The sequence below is a fragment of the Ipomoea triloba genome, chromosome 1 (assembly GCF_003576645.1).
Source record: "Ipomoea triloba cultivar NCNSP0323 chromosome 1, ASM357664v1".
NCBI classification, from domain to species: domain Eukaryota; kingdom Viridiplantae; phylum Streptophyta; class Magnoliopsida; order Solanales; family Convolvulaceae; genus Ipomoea; species Ipomoea triloba.
This window is the reverse complement of record NC_044916.1, coordinates 17,936,775-17,954,673: the sequence shown is the minus strand read 5'-3', so window position 1 is coordinate 17,954,673 and position 17,899 is coordinate 17,936,775. Positions and strand designations below refer to the sequence as shown.

General features: G+C 34.9%; 1 protein-coding gene across 1 annotated transcript; it reads right to left on the bottom strand.

Moving 5' to 3' along the window:
- Positions 1-15,058: 15,058 nt before the first annotated feature.
- On the bottom strand, positions 15,059-17,158 carry LOC116009275. The gene is made up of 3 exons (XM_031248745.1): positions 16,931-17,158; positions 16,338-16,789; positions 15,059-16,241 (listed from the first exon to the last, which is right to left on the bottom strand). The coding sequence occupies exons 1-3, from the start codon at positions 17,156-17,158 to the stop codon at positions 15,059-15,061; spliced, it is 1,863 nt and encodes a 620-aa protein (XP_031104605.1).
- Positions 17,159-17,899: the final 741 nt, after the last annotated feature.

Below are 17,899 nucleotides of genomic sequence, written 5' to 3'. Positions count from 1 at the left end.
AGTTCCCCCCTCTTGCATTTAATTAATGCGATATTTGTAGTGCGTTAGTTTAGGGGACAAGTTTCATGCTCTCGGTATGTCGAGCACGTGAAGCCCATGCACCGGCTTCAATCGAATAAGCTTCTGACCATACACGTGGGGCGAGATGCCTTTCGTGCTTCGAGGATACTCTTAAGGCAATATGGTCGGGCCGAGCACTAGAGGTTGGGGCGAAGCCTTGATGCGGGGAAGATCGTGGAAAGCTCACATGGTCGGTTCTATATTTTCCCTTATAAGTAATGTTGCATTTATAAAGGAAAATGTAATACTTTTGATGAAAAATGTAATATTTTTTATGAAAAATGTAATACTTTTATAGCAAAATGTGAGAGTATTAAATTTTTCCTCAAAAGTATTACATTTTCCCATATAAGTAATAAACATTTTATTCTTGATTTAGTATTACATTTGTTAATATAAGTATTATATTTCATCTTTACCCGATCCACTTTACAGATAAGGATCCGTGGGACGGTCTCACACAAGTTTGTGCCTATATATATATGGGCAAATGAGAACTAAGCTTCCTGTGAGAAGTATGGACTAATATGAGTTGTTTATCTAAAATGATCATAGCTAGAAAAAATTATACAGGGTCAATTTCATAAATATACAAATTTTGAAAATTTGTATATTTATGAAATTAATCTTCTTATATTTTTCCCCTTATTCTTAGTAGCTTACCACTATTCTAAAAGTAGTTTTGTATACGTAATAGCGAATACGGGTATGAAAACAGTAATATTATTGTTCGGGCGTTAGGCCAAGCCCTATTAAAAGCCTATTTATAATGTAGAGGGCGTTCCTGATGGTTGCCAAATGTACGGCATCAGCTACTCTTCAATCTTGGCCATACACGTGTCTCCCACTATCTGGATGTCATCGATCTTCACACGGATAAATAGATTGTAGGAAATAATTCTCGAAAAACCCAAGAAAATGGAGCAAATAGAAAATCCACGATAAATAAATAAATAAAACCAGGAAATAAAACCACTCAAGGTTAAATAAATTAAACCTGGAAACAGCTTGGGGACGAAGATGGACGAAATTTGGGGTAGTTGTAAGCACGAGTCGTGTTGCCACTCTCCTTAAAACCTTATTTACCGCCTCCCGGGGTGCTGGAGCGTTGCGGCCTAGGTTTCCCAGGATAAAACGTACTACGATCCCTGCGTTTGAGCACATAAACTTGGGACTCAGCAAACGAGAACGTGGGATGAACACAGGTGGCTAGAAAAGAAGGATGAGCAGAGTTTCGAGGTGGAAAATTCACTTTTGTAGAGTGATTTTGGTTTTTGTGTTCTTGACACATTGTGTGTAAAATGCTCATGCTCTCCTGCAAATATATAGGAGATGAAGGATTAGCGGCATTCAACATGGCATTCAAAGAGACTTAATTCTAGATGTTATGATCAAAATTAATAATTCTAGATGTTATGATCAAAATTAATAAGAATTAATTCTGTTCAGCTCATGTTATGATCTTAAGTTGCTCGTGATTTGCACCCCCCACCCCCTTGCGCGCGAGAGAGAACATCCATGCTATACAAGTTAATAAGTCATAAAAGATCCTTGTATATATAGTGGGTCAAATCTTATTCTCAAACCAATGTGGGACAAAAGGCTTACTCAAAGCTTTTTTCACACAAATTCCATCTCAAATGGGTCTACTTTGAGAGTCAATTTCTCATTCACCCATTATCCATTTTGAGCGTATAATATATCGATATCTTTGCCTCACTACGAAGAACCCGAATATACTTTGACCCGACCCAAATCGGATGCGGACCCTACATATATTTATACCACAAAATGACCACTTAAAATGCCATTTATGTCATTTTTTCCAACATAGATCAGAGCATCCTACCTTCTTCCGCATGATATCTTGAGTGGCTCGAGTAGTTGGTACTTGTGTTATATTGGATGTCTTGGGTTTGAACCTTGTTAGTTGACCTTTATCAATATTTTGCTTCCTTCGACACCCCTTTCAACTTCTTAGGCCACAATTCTTCTTTCACCAATCCTATTTGGGTCAAGACTACTTTCCCAATAAAATGGATCACGGGTCCCATGACCCGTCAAAGTCAATATCATGTTTTTTTGGCTAGATGTTATAATCAACTTTCCAATCCTATGCCTAATACTTATTTTTCTTCATTATATTTTATAACCTTTAAATCTACTAAATTGATGTCTAAGTATTTGCCAACACTTTTTACAAGAAATTTTATTCTCCTATGAGGCTATGAATCAGGCCATATATATGTTCGGTTAGCCATTAGCTAAACATATATATTTTCCCCTATTTTCTCGATAATGTTTTTTCTTTTTAAATTTCCTAGTGTTTTATGTAGCAGTGCCATTAATAATAATAATAATAATAATAATAATAATCTACTTTTTTTTATTTTTAATAAGTTAATTAAATTGTCATATATATTTTTTGTCAATAACCTTGTGGTCTAGTGCCACGAGTCCACGACTAGTGGTGGCAGTATTGACTCTTTGTATTTCAATAGGTTTAGAAAGTACTTATGAACAAATACCACATTGTAACAGAGTCAATAGTACTCAAATTTTTTTTCATATTTTTAAAAAATTATTGAAAAATTTCAAATTATGTCTTTTTCCTTGGAATTCTTTAAAAGTTTTCTTATAAATATAAGAAATTTGTTTCTCCCCTCATTACGTTGAATAATAACATTATTTATCAAAGAAATTTTTCTCTCTCAACACTTTTTTATATATGTGCTTTTTAAATTTTTAATATTCTTGTTACATATTGAAATTGTTTTACATATGCTTTATTAATTTTAAAGTAATTTATTAAATAGTACTTTCAATTATTTGTTATGTTTTTTTCTTTTTAGTGTTTGTATAAAGCAATGATATATATTAGACATTTAAAAAAAATTCATAGGAAAGCTTAAATAATGAAAAAAACATCTTAATTAATTTTCTAAATAATTTAATTCTTATGTTTCTAGGGTAACAACAAATATATTTATTAATTTTCTCTACAAAGTTATTTCCATAAAACACATTCATGGAAAATATTTTTCCAAAAAATTAATTAAAGAGAAAGTATTAAACGTCCTCCTAGGATATAATTTTCCTATTGGTTAGGTCGTATTTTATCTTTTTTGTTTTTACAAAATGAAAATGATTGAGGTAAATAGAATATAATTTATGTAAGAAATTAAACAAATTTCACATCATCTGATTTTTATCAATTACTAAGATAAATAGAATATAATTTATGTAAGCGAATAAACAAATTTCACATCATCTGATTTTTGATCAATTACTGAGGTAAAAATAGAATATAATTTATGTAAGTTAATAAACAGACTTCAAATTATCTAATTTTGATCAATTACTGAGGTAAATAAAATATAATTTAGGTAAGCGAATAAACAAATTTCATATCATATGATTTTTATCAATTACTAAGTTAAAATAGAATATAATTTATATAAGCGAATAAACAAACTTCAAATTATCTGATTTTTGATCAATTACTGAGGTAAATAAAATATAATTTATGTAAGTGAATAAAAAAATTTTCATATCATTTGATTTTTTATCAATTACTGGGGTAAAAAGAATATAATTTATGTAAGCGAATAAAAAAATTTTACATAATCTGATTTTTGATTAATTAATGAGCTAAATAGAATATAATTTATGCAAGCGAATAAACAAATTTGACATCATCTGATTTTTTATCAATTACTTTGGTAGAAATAGAATATAATTTATGTAAGCGAATAAACAAATTTCACATCATCTGATATTTTATCAATTACAAAAGTAAAAATAGAATATAATTTATATAAGAGAATAAATAAATTTCATATCATCTGATTTTCATTAATTACTTAAATAAATAGAATATAATTTATGTAAGGGAATAAACAACCTTCACATCATATGATTTTTATCAATTACTAACGGCAACCAATCGATATTCACCCTATCTAATTCACATCATCAAATCAAGATGCATGGCATGTTTGACTATTTTTTATTGATTTTTTGGCATCTTTCATATGCATGCTCAATAGGACTATTTGTCGTATTGTATTAGAAGTTTAATATTAATCTAATTCGAATTTCTTCTTATTATCCCTATGTAAAGCCGTAAAGGTCGTCCTATATAAAAGAGATTTAGTAAATCTTAATATATTATCTGCACTCATACAATAAAATGATATTTGGTAATTGAATTGAGAGCTCTTATACCATCGACATCCACATTTTAAGGTGGACCCTAATTCTACACTATGTATTTTTAATATAAGAATTACGAACTTCTACAATATAAATTCTGTTTCTAAGTCAAAACATATATTGTGTATGTTAACATTGTGTATTTGTAGTATACAAATTGTGAATTTATAAAAGGTAAATTGTAAACATCCACATTGTGTGTTAGTAGTATACATATTGTAAACTTTTAAAAGGTAAGTTGTGAACATTCAAAACTCAGGTCTATGATGCTAGGTAGACTTGGATCCACAGAATAATTTGTGTTGAATTGAAAGACTGTCTAACTTCAACACACTAAAATTAATGTTTAGTAAATAACAGATTTGGATAAAATAGTTGAAATCTAATTAAAATGTTAACATAGAAACATTTTAGGTTATTATTAGCGGGATTGCGTACACTTATTTTCTTGAAAAGACCATGTTCTGTTAGGATTAAACACTTATCATTATCGAAAGGTGTGCTTTGGGTGAAACCTGTCTTATGATCCTACCCGATTAATGACCACAAGGAAGTACACCAGTTCAGATTGCCCACAACTAAACTACTCAACCTAAGAAGGCCAATAGACCGATCTCATAGGGAGTCAAAACCTGAAACCTTGTGGTTACCAAGTTAACTGTCCGACTAACTTGACTGGGGTGTTCCCAATTTTCTTATATTTGCATAGCAACCAACGTAACGTTTCGACAACAAAATGCTAGACTTGGCCCTCCAGAGCAATACCAAACATTTTGCCCACGTACTAATTTATTCCATGATTTTTAGCTTTTAATTTCTTGACTTATAGTTTTGTGTTTCCTCGTGAGAAGAGGGTCCCCCCCTCTTCTTTGGATAGAAGGAAAGAATTTAGATATGTACTATGATATATTTATATTTTTTAAGGTGATTTTGTACTTCACTATTATTATTACATGATCTTTTTACCCTAACTATGGTATATATATATATATATATATATATATATATATATATATATATATATATATATATATATATATATATATATCAGACATTATATATAGACTGTAGCTTAATATATCTTCATTCCCATGCATGCACCTAATAAAGGGGACCCTAGTATCTTTATAGGCTCTACATGCAGCTCCCACAATTACTAAGCATGCATTAAGGTAGCATGCAGCCAGGCATTTCCATGCAAATTGGTGTTCGCATGTGGTCCCAAATAAGCAAGTTGTAACAATTTTTAAATACATTATATGCATGCAGCTAGCCACTATGCCCTATCTATCGTTTCTACTCATACAGCGTTCCACCATTTGATGATTATACGAAGTTGACTAATAATAATTTTTATTTTTTATTACATGCATGTTGGGATCGGATGGGCACATTATTAACAAAAAAGTTATAGGATAGTAACAATTCTGGAGTATCAAGATTAAAAGGAAATAACTCAAAATGGGTAGCCGAGTGGCCCAAGTGGGTACGGTGGAGCTAAGCATGATTCTTGTATTAGAATATCACGGGTTTGATTCTTGTTTACACCCTCTCTGTTGAGCCTGTGGCTCAGGGTCTTTAATTTCTAATGTGATTTACCTCTGATCTTCTGTGTGGTGTGACTGCGAGCCCCATCTCTTCAAAAAATTAAAGCAGTTACTCAGAAAGACCCCGAAAGATGCAGTAACAACATTGTATTATTATTATTATTATTATTATTATTATTATTATTATTATTTCCTTCAAGGCAATAGTGAGGAATGTTATACAAATTATAAAGACAAGAACCCTAAATAAAAGGCTTATATCACATCTTCTTTATGGTGAGTGTATTATAACAAGTTTGATAAAGTTTAGGCACTTGTCCTATATTCAAATAGACAATTCTTATAAATTCCTAATTGGATCTCCTCCTCCTCTCTCAAAATTTGCATGACAATACCGTCTCAAGGCATCAAGTTAAATCGCTATCTGCTTAGGTCAGTCTCTTGGCCCACTTCTAATTGATGTCGCTCCTCCTTTATCCCATCACCAATCATGCACCATAGGTTGGCCTACACAGACTGGGTAAATTATTGTGTGGAACGCGGTCCACACAGTAACGATGTCGTTGAATTTTATAAGTTAAAATAATGTACATTATGTGTTAGGGGATAATGTGCATTATGTGCTAAGATAATGTACATTATATTTTAGAATAATGGACATTATACTTTAAAATAAAAATATATGTTGCAGTGGGTAGTATGAAAAAAAATAATACGCGAAACGACATTATTTTTTGGACTGACCACAATCCACGCAATAACTATTGCTAAGACTGAGATATCACATTCCAACAAAGCATTTTTCCCTACCAAAATTACCATTCACTCACTGATGATCTAAAGAAAATATGTATTTTCATTGGCAACACGTGAATTAGTTGACTCTATCATAAGTTAATGAAGAATTCACATAAGCGTAGTGCTACATTCCCCAAATGATTTTTATCTCCTAATTTAACTTGTTTAAATGAAAATATTTTATTAGTTCTTTTATATTTGACGATTAATAAGTATACTTTTTAAATGTTAGATAGGGTCAATCAATTTATGGTAACTATTATAATAAAATGAATTTTATTGGCATGTTAGAGATTAACATTAAGAGGTAAAATCAAAAGTGGAAATAGCATTATTCTTCACATAATAATAATTTTTTTTTAAAATACAATAATAACATGTCATGTAGTAAACATAATAACGTAAAATTATGTCATATATACATATATATATATATATATATATATATATATATATATATATTACAAAATCACTCAGCTGCCTAATATTACCACATAATGTGTAATTATTTTATTGAATTATTTTTTGTATTCTTTTGTTACATGGACCCTTTATTGCATCGTGGTCAATCATGTCATCTGTCGGAATTTTAAAAATTTCGTAAGTGAATAATAATATTAGTAAGAGAATATAGTATTTTCTCATTAACAATTCTTGGTTAACTATAATTAATGTATTCACAGAACTTTGACTAGCCTTTTAAGTTTTATGTCATACATGTCATGAGTCAATAAACATATAAGATAAGTTCATTATTTGCGAATAATAAGTGTCGATATCTCCTTCCTTCCGCAATCATATCATAAGGATATGTTTTCAAAAAAGAATCATAAGGATATAGAATAAAAGATTGGATGGTTAAGAAGTAACATTGTTTTAGAACATAATTAAGTAATATATGGATTTTTTTAATGATGTTGATTGGCATCAATGGTAATAATATAGAAATAATGGAATAATTGGTTATATCGCATATTATTGACACTTATGCTCATATACACTTTTTTTTTAAAGTAAATTTCACTTTTAGTGATCGGCTATTGAAACATTGCAACATTTATTCTTATTGTTTTACTTGAGTGATGTACTTGGTCTTTTAAACTTTTTATCGGCCCTTTGTCCAACACACACACACACTTGATACTATTGTTGGGCAAAGCGGCAAAGACTTAGAGAGTTAAGTTTAGCATCTTACTATCGAAGCATGTCAATGACGGCTATGCAAGTATAAGAAATCAAAGATGTGTCTTTACTATACTACTACTTATGGAGTATAATTTTTGGCATTGTGATAACCACTTATTTTTTACAATTATCAATCTGTAAAATAAATTTAAAGTTTATAATGATATTTAATTGAACTTTTAGGGCATGTTTACTAATAGAAAACTGTTTTCTGTTTTCTGTTTTCTAATTTTTCAGTTTTCATTCTCTATTTTTCATTCTCTGTTTTCTATTTAGAAAACTTGTTTACTAACACTTATTTTTTCAAATTTATTTTTTTAGATTAACGTTATAAAATTAACAATAAGTTTAATTTCGAGTGATTTTTAGACTTTATATTTAAAATATTTTAAAATATATTTTCTTTAAACAGAATAAAAATATTGAGTTCAATCAAAATATAAAACGTGGTATAGATTTCAATTTTTAATTTTGATAGTGTGAATGATGTATAATTTTAATTATGCTTAAATAAGTAATGTAAGTAGAAAATATAGAAGATGATAAGTAAAAGAAGATGGTAATAAATGTAATCATAGTAATGAATAAATATGTAAGTAGATAATAGTGGGAATGTGGTTATAGTGACATATAGTCTAATAGATGATAGTTGATTTTGTTTTCCATTTAGAAAACTGTTTTTTATAGTGTTTCAGTTTTTTAGAAAACTGAAAAATTATTTCTTTGTTTTAAAAATGAAAAACTGTACTAGTAAACATGTTTTCTGTTTTCTAGTTTTTCAAATTTTCAGAAAATTTGAGAAAATTTTTCAGTTAGTAAACGGGTTACACAATGAGGAAATGTTTAACTTTATCTTTTCTTATAGTAACATTTGTCCAAAAGTGAATATCAGAGTTTTTTTTTTTTTTTTTTTTTTTTTTGGGAAACAAATCTCAGATAGAATTTAATATTATGCGCAATATTTGAATGGGTAGAAAGAAGTGTGAACCTTCCCAAAAGTCTAAGAAGTCTAATCATGGAAAAAGATTACTGCAATAATTGTTGTCCCAAAGATCACATATTTAATCTACTTCCCCCAAAGATCACAGATTCTTGAGACCATGGGCAGAGTTGGGCACCCTGCCAAGAGTATAAAGGAAACTCCACCACACACCTTAGAAAATGGTTTTTAGTATATTTAATTTCTTCAAGTACTGATAAGTCTTTTCAGAATTTAAGAATTTTCCATTAATTCCAGTTTTTGCTTGAGGGGAATGTCAGATTTACTATAATTAGAAACCAAAGTACCATGTTGGTTTCTCAGTTCAATTCCAAAGCCACCACGTCTGCTCCTTAAGTTTTTGCTTATTATGCTTTAGAATTATATTAAACTACATCACATGTTTTCCAAAAAAAAAAAAAAAAAAACTACATCAGATAAACCCCATCTCAAAAAGCCTAATATATTCTCTCTCTTTTAGTTGAGCAACAACGATATTAAGAGTCCCACATTAAAAATATAAGAAAGAATATATAGGTTATAAAATCATGAATTAGACTAACTAATTGATTGTATTCAGTCTTTTAGTGTGATTTGACTCATGTGCATTATAGCCCAAGTGAATGACCTTGACTTGATTTTAGATTATAACATAATATCTGAACATATTCGGTCCACTTTGTGTTAACCAACCCACAATCACTACTTGAGATCGAAAGTGCGCATTGAGTAAATCCCACTCTTACACTATCATACTATAATGAGGCAAATTGAAATTTCACTTGTTTAGAGGGCCAAAAGACTAATCATCTGTCCCAACGGTGAACCACCACGCCAACCATGTTGGTTAATTGAATTCCTATCTTATTTCACCTTATTCTCTTCCCACGAAATGACAATTTGATCTTTTTTCCTCCTTAATTCCCTTCTTCCAACCAAACGCTCCATAAGTATAAGGGAATAAAATTGTGTTTTCACTATCTATTACACACACATCCCTTAAAATCAATAGGTTGCTAGGAGTATTAGTTGTGTGAATGTGCAAGAGAGGGTCTCTTAGCTACACTTTTTGTATTGTTTATAAAGTTGAAATGTAAATATACTAGTGTAAACTCATATTTTCGAATTTGGACAAAAGTCACTTTAAAACCTTTTAAAGCTCCATTTTATCAACATATATAGTGAGTATAGAAAATCGATTTATCATTTATCCATTATTTGTATTGAGTGAATAATAATATATCAAATTAATCCTCTTAACCGAACTAAGATTGAGATCGGAATAAACCTCACTCAAAACATTATTTCAAAACAACTATTTAAATGTCAATTTTGTTAATTTTTTAAATATTCTCAACTGAATTAAGTATCGATTAAAGAGAATGGTCGAAGAGACATTACGATGAGACTTGATTCGTAGAGAGTAATTCAAGCTAAGCTACCCTATGTAAGGGGATTTAATAGTGCATGTGTGCCAATTTTGGATCGTACAATTATTCAGGCTACCCTATATATGCCAAGGGATTACTAGCTAGGATAGTAGGTGTGAGTAAAAGTTTACTAGATGATTGGCTGTTGCGATACTTGGATTGACAAGTAATTAGGGAAGAATAGACGGAACAGTGTTGACTGTTGAGCTTATTTTTATTTTTTGAAAACACATCCACTACGAGGCTCTGTCCGACAGAGTTTATTTAAGAACTTATAATTTATTTTAAGCTATTAATAAGATTGATATAAGTTTTGTTTGGTAATGTCTTAAAATAAGAGATTATTTTAAAAAACTAATTTGAGAGCTTTTAAAAAATAAGCTAGCTTCTTAACTTTTAGTCATAAATATTCTTATTATTTTAAATAAATGATATCCTTTACCCCTCCCAATTCTTTTGGCCTTTTATCTACAATATGTTTGATTGTAATTTCAATTTGACATTGTGTTTGAACATTAATTTTTGTATGAAATAATTTTATGAATTATAAACATTTTGTTTTACTTTATATATTTTCAAATATATGTTCTCTTTATATTTTATTAAAATATATTGATTTCAATATTTTATTTTATATTTTAATATGTAAACAAATCTATTTAAATTTAAAACTGTTTAAATTTTATGTAGATGTCCTTTTTAGTCTTTTTACATTTATCAGCTTATCCAAAAATTAATTTTACCAAACACTTTTAAGCATAACAGCTAGCTTAATAGTGTGAGTTATGTTGTATTATTGTTACTCTATATTTATTATTTGTTATCATATGCTATTAGTTTAAGTGGTTGTAGCTTAGTCTAATAGATCAGCCTATAGTATAGGAGAGTCATCAGTAACCTAGACTATAAGGACTCTCTCTCTCTCTTGTAATCGTTGGTGAATTTCAAACTCAATTTACTAATCTAGTATCAGTTGCGATAGGTGACCGATCTTTTATCAAACAAACCGAAACCGCCGTTCACCTCTTATCTTCCTTCCCAGCTGAATGGCCGCAACTCCCTCCGACGGTGCACTCACTGTCGCCACCGATCAACCACCAGTCCCACCGCCTTCTCTAACCGCTGCTCACCATTACGTATCGGTGAAACTCACCACCAAGAATTACTTGCACTGGCGAACTCAGCTAGTGCCATTCCTTCAAGGACAGGGACTCCTCGGATTTCTTGACGGCACAAATCCCTGTCCGCCGGCGACGCTGCCTGCTCCAACGACGCAGCCGGCGACGCCACCACCGCCCAATCCGGCCTATCCGATCTGGGTCCAGCAAGATCAATCCGTGTTGTCATTGTTGATATCGTTGCTCACCGACGAGGTCATGTACCTCGTCGTCGGCAGGGACACCTCCCGGGAGGTTTGGGACGCCATCTCCGTTGCCCTCGCGTCATCTTCCCGTTCCCGCTGTCTCAGCTTGCTCGGCCAATTTCAGACCCTACTGCAAGGGCATCTCTCGCCGGCAGAGTACCTCGGTCGCGCACAGATGATTGTCGAAACCCTCTCTCTTGCCGAACGTCCCCTCTCCACCGACGAGCAGCTGTTATATGCGCTGTGTGGTCTGTGTCCGGAGTACCGATCAATGGCGAGTGCGTTGACGGTATCGACTGCGGCGGTCTGATGAGCACAAATGATGAGTGTAAAAAGGGTTTAATGTCGTTCCGCTGAGGATTGGTGTTATGGCACGAAACTGTGTGAATTACCTAGCACTAGAGTATATGAATATATAGAATCCAAGTAACAGAGACTGAATGATGTGGAATAAAAGAAAGCAATTAATTAAGGTGAAAACTATATGATAAAAGGTATGGGCCAGATTAGGGGATTGTAATCTTGATGTTCCAACCAACTCAAGATTAGAGAAAGAATAATTAACCAAGGGATATATGGGCAATGCACATAAGATTTCTACTCAGCTACTTTCGTAATCAATAAGAGAATTAGGCTAAGATTGCCCCACTGTCGTGATGCATCAATCATAACCTTAAGCACCTAAGCATTGTAAGCCCCCAAAATTACCTCTACTTTCATAGTAGGAAAATTAGGTTGGAATTGGTAAGGCTTGAGGTCTCCATCCAACTGTCGTTGTAATGAATCCCTCTCCTAGACTAGCAATTAATTATGGCCACAAACCAATAACTACTGCAAAGAAATCCCCAAATCAACATAAACCCTAGGTAAAAGATTCAATCCCTTTATGCAATTAAACATAAATTGAACATCAAGATTAACAATGGATCCCTAATCCAAATCCATAAACGAACTACTCCCGCATGATGGGAGTAAACAAAACAAAGCAATAATTAATAACCATAAACATTGTAAGAAATAAAAGGGAAAAGAAACTTATCTGATAAATAACAAATCCAACTTCAATCCAAGATTCCAAGCTTGAAAGTAAATAATCTAATGTATATCTAGTCTAAACTATGCTGGGGAAAATATAAACTAAAAGCTAGGGTTTAGAACTCTGTAAGGGAACCTCCTTCAATTGTAGAGAATAGGTCAAATATCTAGGAGGTAGATGGGCCTTGGCCCATTAGGCAATTTCCAATTCTTTTCCAACTTGTATTCTTCCTTGTAATTCCCTTTTCTTCCAGAACTTGTCCAAAATGTTCCAATATTCTTCCTTTGTTGTTCCTTGTAGATAATTCAGCACTTGGACAATATAACACACAAACAATTCCCAATTTCACTAGGATACAAAAAATAACCTTCAAAACAACTAGAATAAGGGGTGAATAATTGTACAAAATAGCAGATATCAACTTCCCCACACTAGAACTTTTGCTTGTTCTCAAGCAATTACCTAGGATAATCCACCCTCCATGCACTGCAACTGATCACACTACCTTCCTGCTCAACCGAACATACCACCAACCAACTTGTACAACCTAACCTGCTTTAAGAATCATCTCAGAATCACAAGTGAGTTCCCCTCTCAGGCCATTAACCGGGCACCCGAAATTAGGTAGATTAAAACCCTGTATGCACATGTACTCAGTTGAGATTATGCAAGACTTGGCTTAAGATGAACTCCCATAAACATGCCCTTCATACTCACATAGATCACTCTAAAACTGCATGCTAAGATCAAATAGGACTTTATTTGGCTTGTAATGGGGCTAAGGGTACGGTGAGTGGCTAAACAAAGAAGGGGAATGGAAAAATAAACAAAAGGGAGAGAATTTCACACCTATTCACAAATAAACCTAGAGGAGATATGGAAAATATGAATCAAGAGAGCAAAATAATTGGAAACACGAGTATTCTAAACTAGTGGGGGTGAGGACATTTATTCTCGCAACTTGACTTGCACTTTTATTCATCCTTCTTTTTCTTTCTTTTCTATAACAACCCTTTTTTCTCTTCTTTTTCTTTTCTTTTCAATTTTTAAACATTTTCTTTCCTTCAATTCAAACCAACTATTCAACTTCTTCACCACACCCCACACTAGAACAAAGATAACAGGAATAACTCTATCAAAAATAAGCTCAAAAAAAGAAATCTCCTCTAAATTAAAGAACAAATGCTACATTCCCTCTAAGGGTGAATGGAAAATATATGGCTTAAGGCTAAGGGTCAAATAGTGGGTTAAACAAGAAAAACAACATAAAGAACGGGGTTAAGTGCTTTTGCACTTATTAAACAAAAACAAGGCTCAAAGGGGACAACTAGGGAAAATAAATATAACACAGGGTAGGTTTAAAGGCTTGGGCTAATAACAATGGCCTAAATCACTTCAAAGCATGCAGATTCTAGACTTCACTATGAGAGCACTGAGACAAGCTATGACAGAACAAATATCACCGGAATCCTACATAAGCCTTCATTAGCAATGCATAACACACAGGGGGAACATTTATGTTAGAGGTTAACCCAACTATTGGCAAGAGACTGAATTATCACAAGCTCAACCTTGAATCATCCCTGACAAGCAGGCTGCACAAGAACCACCAAACAAACCACAAACCAGCAGGAAGTAAAGCGGTTACAGCCACAACACAAGGAAAACACATTACCTTTAGCTGCAAATTGAGTCCTTCAAGCAAACTGCATCCAAAATTCATCAGAAATAGTACCCCCCACACTTAAACTGGACATCGTCCCTGATGGACAAACAAGGCCTCACGAACTTTTTTTTTTTTTATAAATCCTTATAGCCTCGTATCACGGCCTAGGTCACGGCCGGGATGCGGCCCGTGACCTAGAGCCCTCTTTAAGCCTGTACGTACTGAAATTTTGCCGACGCCATCACGGCCTGGGTCACAGCCAGGATGCTGCCCGTGACCCAGAGCTCTCGTTTGTCCTGTACGTACTGGAATTTCTGGGACGCCATCACGACCTGGATCACGGCCGGGATGTGGCCCGTGACCCAGAGCCCTGCTTTGCTCTGTTCTGCTGAAAAACGACGCCTCAGCATCACGGCCGGGGTCACGGCCGTGAGCCTAGCCATGATCCAGGCTCCTCATTGCGCACTTCTGTTCTTTTCGCGCCCAAGTTCGGTTGCACCTGCAAGTTAGTCCAAAATACGTCCTAAAACTGTTCTAAGGCCTAAGCTCTTCAATTCTAACCATTCCCCACTCTCTCAAAGGTAAAAGAAAGCAAATCTCACACCAAAACAACCCCAGAGAACACCCTGTAAACAAAAAAAATCCCTAATCTACTCCGAACTAAAAAAAAAAAAAAGAAAAATGCAGTAAAATAAAGTGCAAAAAGTAAAGGATAACATGGGGTGCCTCCCATGAAGCGCTAAGTTTACTGTCGTCAGCTCGACTCAACCTCAGGGATATCAAGTAGGATTGTGGACCACGCGATCCGGTGGCCTTTTGAACTTAGACAGCTCCCTCATCCATCTTTTGTAGAAACCACCAGAACTAGAGAACTTTTTCTTTTGTTTCAGCACACTTAACAGTTCAGGGGGTCCAGGATCAATAGGGGAATCATGCAAATCCCCTAACTCAATCTTTCTACTCTCAACAATGCCCTCACCCAGCCCTTCTATCAAGTAACATTCATCAACATATGAGGGCTGGTGTTTCGCCATTTTGAATATGTCAAACTCAATCTTGTTCTCAGCCACTTCCATCACGAGTTTTCCTCTTCTCACATCAATAAGTGCACCAGCAGTAGCTAGAAAAGGTCTACCAAGTATAATAGGAACCTTGGCATCCTCCTCTATATCCAGTACAACAAAATCCCCCGGTATAAAATACTGATCAATCATGACCGGGACATCCTCTAGAACTCCCACTGGACGCTTTATGGAGCGATCCGCCATCTGAAGGGTCATGTAGGTGGGTTTTGGTGTTCCCAGGTTGAGTCTCTTACATAAAGAATATGGCATAAGACTAACACTGGCACCCAGATCACACAGAGCACCCCCAACTACAAATCCACCAATGATGCAAGGGATGGAAAAACTACCTGGATCTTTCAGCTTAGGAGGAAGTTTATGTTGAAGAACTGCACAGGTCAAGGCTCCTTCGCTTAGATCCACCACCGCACTCTTCTCTGGCTTTTTCTTATTGCCTAAAATATTCTTCAGAAACTTCTTGTACGATGGAATCTGAGTGATTGCTTCAAAAAAAGGCATGGAGATCTCCAGCTTATCCAATATCTTATGGAACTTGCTCTCTCTATCAGACTCCTTTGATTTCCACAACCTCTGTGGGTATGGTAACAAGTTGTAAGGTATAACCGAGTCATCTACCTTCTTGTTCTTCCTTTCATGCTTCTTACTTGGAGCACTCTCATCCTGCTCAAGAGCTTTCCCCTTAACACTGTCTCTTTGCACCACAGGCTCCTCCTCACTATCATCAAGAATATCCTCAACCTGAACAGCCTCATCCTTCTTATCAGCTTTCTCAGGCACTGGATCATTCGAAGGAAAAGGGGGGTCCTTCAAAGCTAATCCACTTCTAGTAGTGATTGCATTCACTTGGTGCCTTGGATTTTCTGTGCTTGTTGGCAGTCTACCATTCGAAGATAAAGGTTGATTAGAAAACCGATTACCTCCTCCTTGTTGCTAAGCCTTGAGACCATCTATTTCTGCTTGTAGTTTGCCAAACAGCTGAAGATGCTCTACTTGTAGCTTGCTAAACTGAGCCATCATAGTGTTCATGAGAAGCTGTATATCAACATCCTGAGATGGTCTAGAGGAACCTTGACCCTGAGTGGTCCCAAAATTCTGATTCCCTTGCTGGAACTGTCCTTGATTGGGATTCTGATTATTTCTCCACTGAGTTCCTTGGTTTCCACCTCTGTTTCCTTGATTACCTTGAAAACCTGGTTGATTGTTCCTCACTTGATTGCCTTGATTGTTCCAAGAGGGAACAAACTGATCTCTTCCTTGCTGCTGATAGCTCCCATAACCTTGCCCCTGGCCCTGTGGTCTAGAATAACCAATGAGATCAACTTGCACCATATTAGGCTGAGGAACTTGGTTACCGAAGTCTAACAAAGGACATGTCTGAGCTACATGATTTCCACCACAAGTTGCACAACAGGCTACAAGAGGTACCTGTGGCACAGAATAGGGGTTAGGAATATAAGGATTCTGTGGAGTTAGTGGAGGCTGAGCAACTGCCTGGACACTCTGAGTAGGGCCCTGTACTAACTACTTTAGCATGTGTTGTATGGTATCCAGCTGAGCCTGCATTGCCATCTTTTCTCCCACTTCGAACATCACAGTTGTTTTCTCTCTCTTGGGTATATCATCCCCCTCAGTGTACCAGTAAGTATTGTTAGAGGTGATCCTCTCAATCAACTGCTCTCCAGTTGCCGGTCCCATATCAATGAAAACACCCCCAAAGGATGAGGTATCTAGAATAATCTTTGACCGGTTAGACAATCCCTCATAGAATGAGGATATAAAATCACCTGGGGTCATTAAATTCTTCGGGCACTGCCTCCTCAATTCTTTAAATCTCGCCCAAGCCTCAGGAAGATCCTCATTACCAAACTGCTAAAAATTCTGAATTTGCTTCTTTAACTTGGCAGCCTTTGAAGGAGGACAGTACTCCTGCATGAAAGCCTTGTGGAGCTGTTCCCATGTAATGAAATGGTTGGCTGGAAAGGAATTCAACCAACGTTGTGCTTGATCTCTCAGGGAAAAAGGAAACAGTCTCAGCTTGATGGCCTCACTAGGAACACCATTCATCTTGATGGTCTAGCAGATACGGTCAAAATGAACTATGTGGGTTTTCGGGTCTTCAACCCGAGATCCTCCAAACTGATTATTCTGGACCATCTGAATGAGTTGAGTCTTTAACTCAAAATTATTTGCTTCAATTCCTGGGTACACAATGCAATCTTCTTCAGTGAACTCAGGAGCTAAATGGGCTGCCATTGGTTCTGGTTGTGGAACCTGCTGGGCAAACTGCTGGACCAGGTTGGGATTCATCTGATGGAGAAGATTTTGCATCCCAACCCCATAGCTTGGCTGCTGGTACACAGGCTGCGGCTGCATGAATTAAGCACCCAATCCTCCCCCAATATTGATATTTGGGTTTGGATCAGCCCTGTAGTTCTGTGCTTGATCCTGAACATTTGGGATTGGAGGATCGACACGAACTCCAGGGTTGTCCCCAACTGTCTCTCTATGCCTCGGGTGCTGTTGTGTATTGGCACC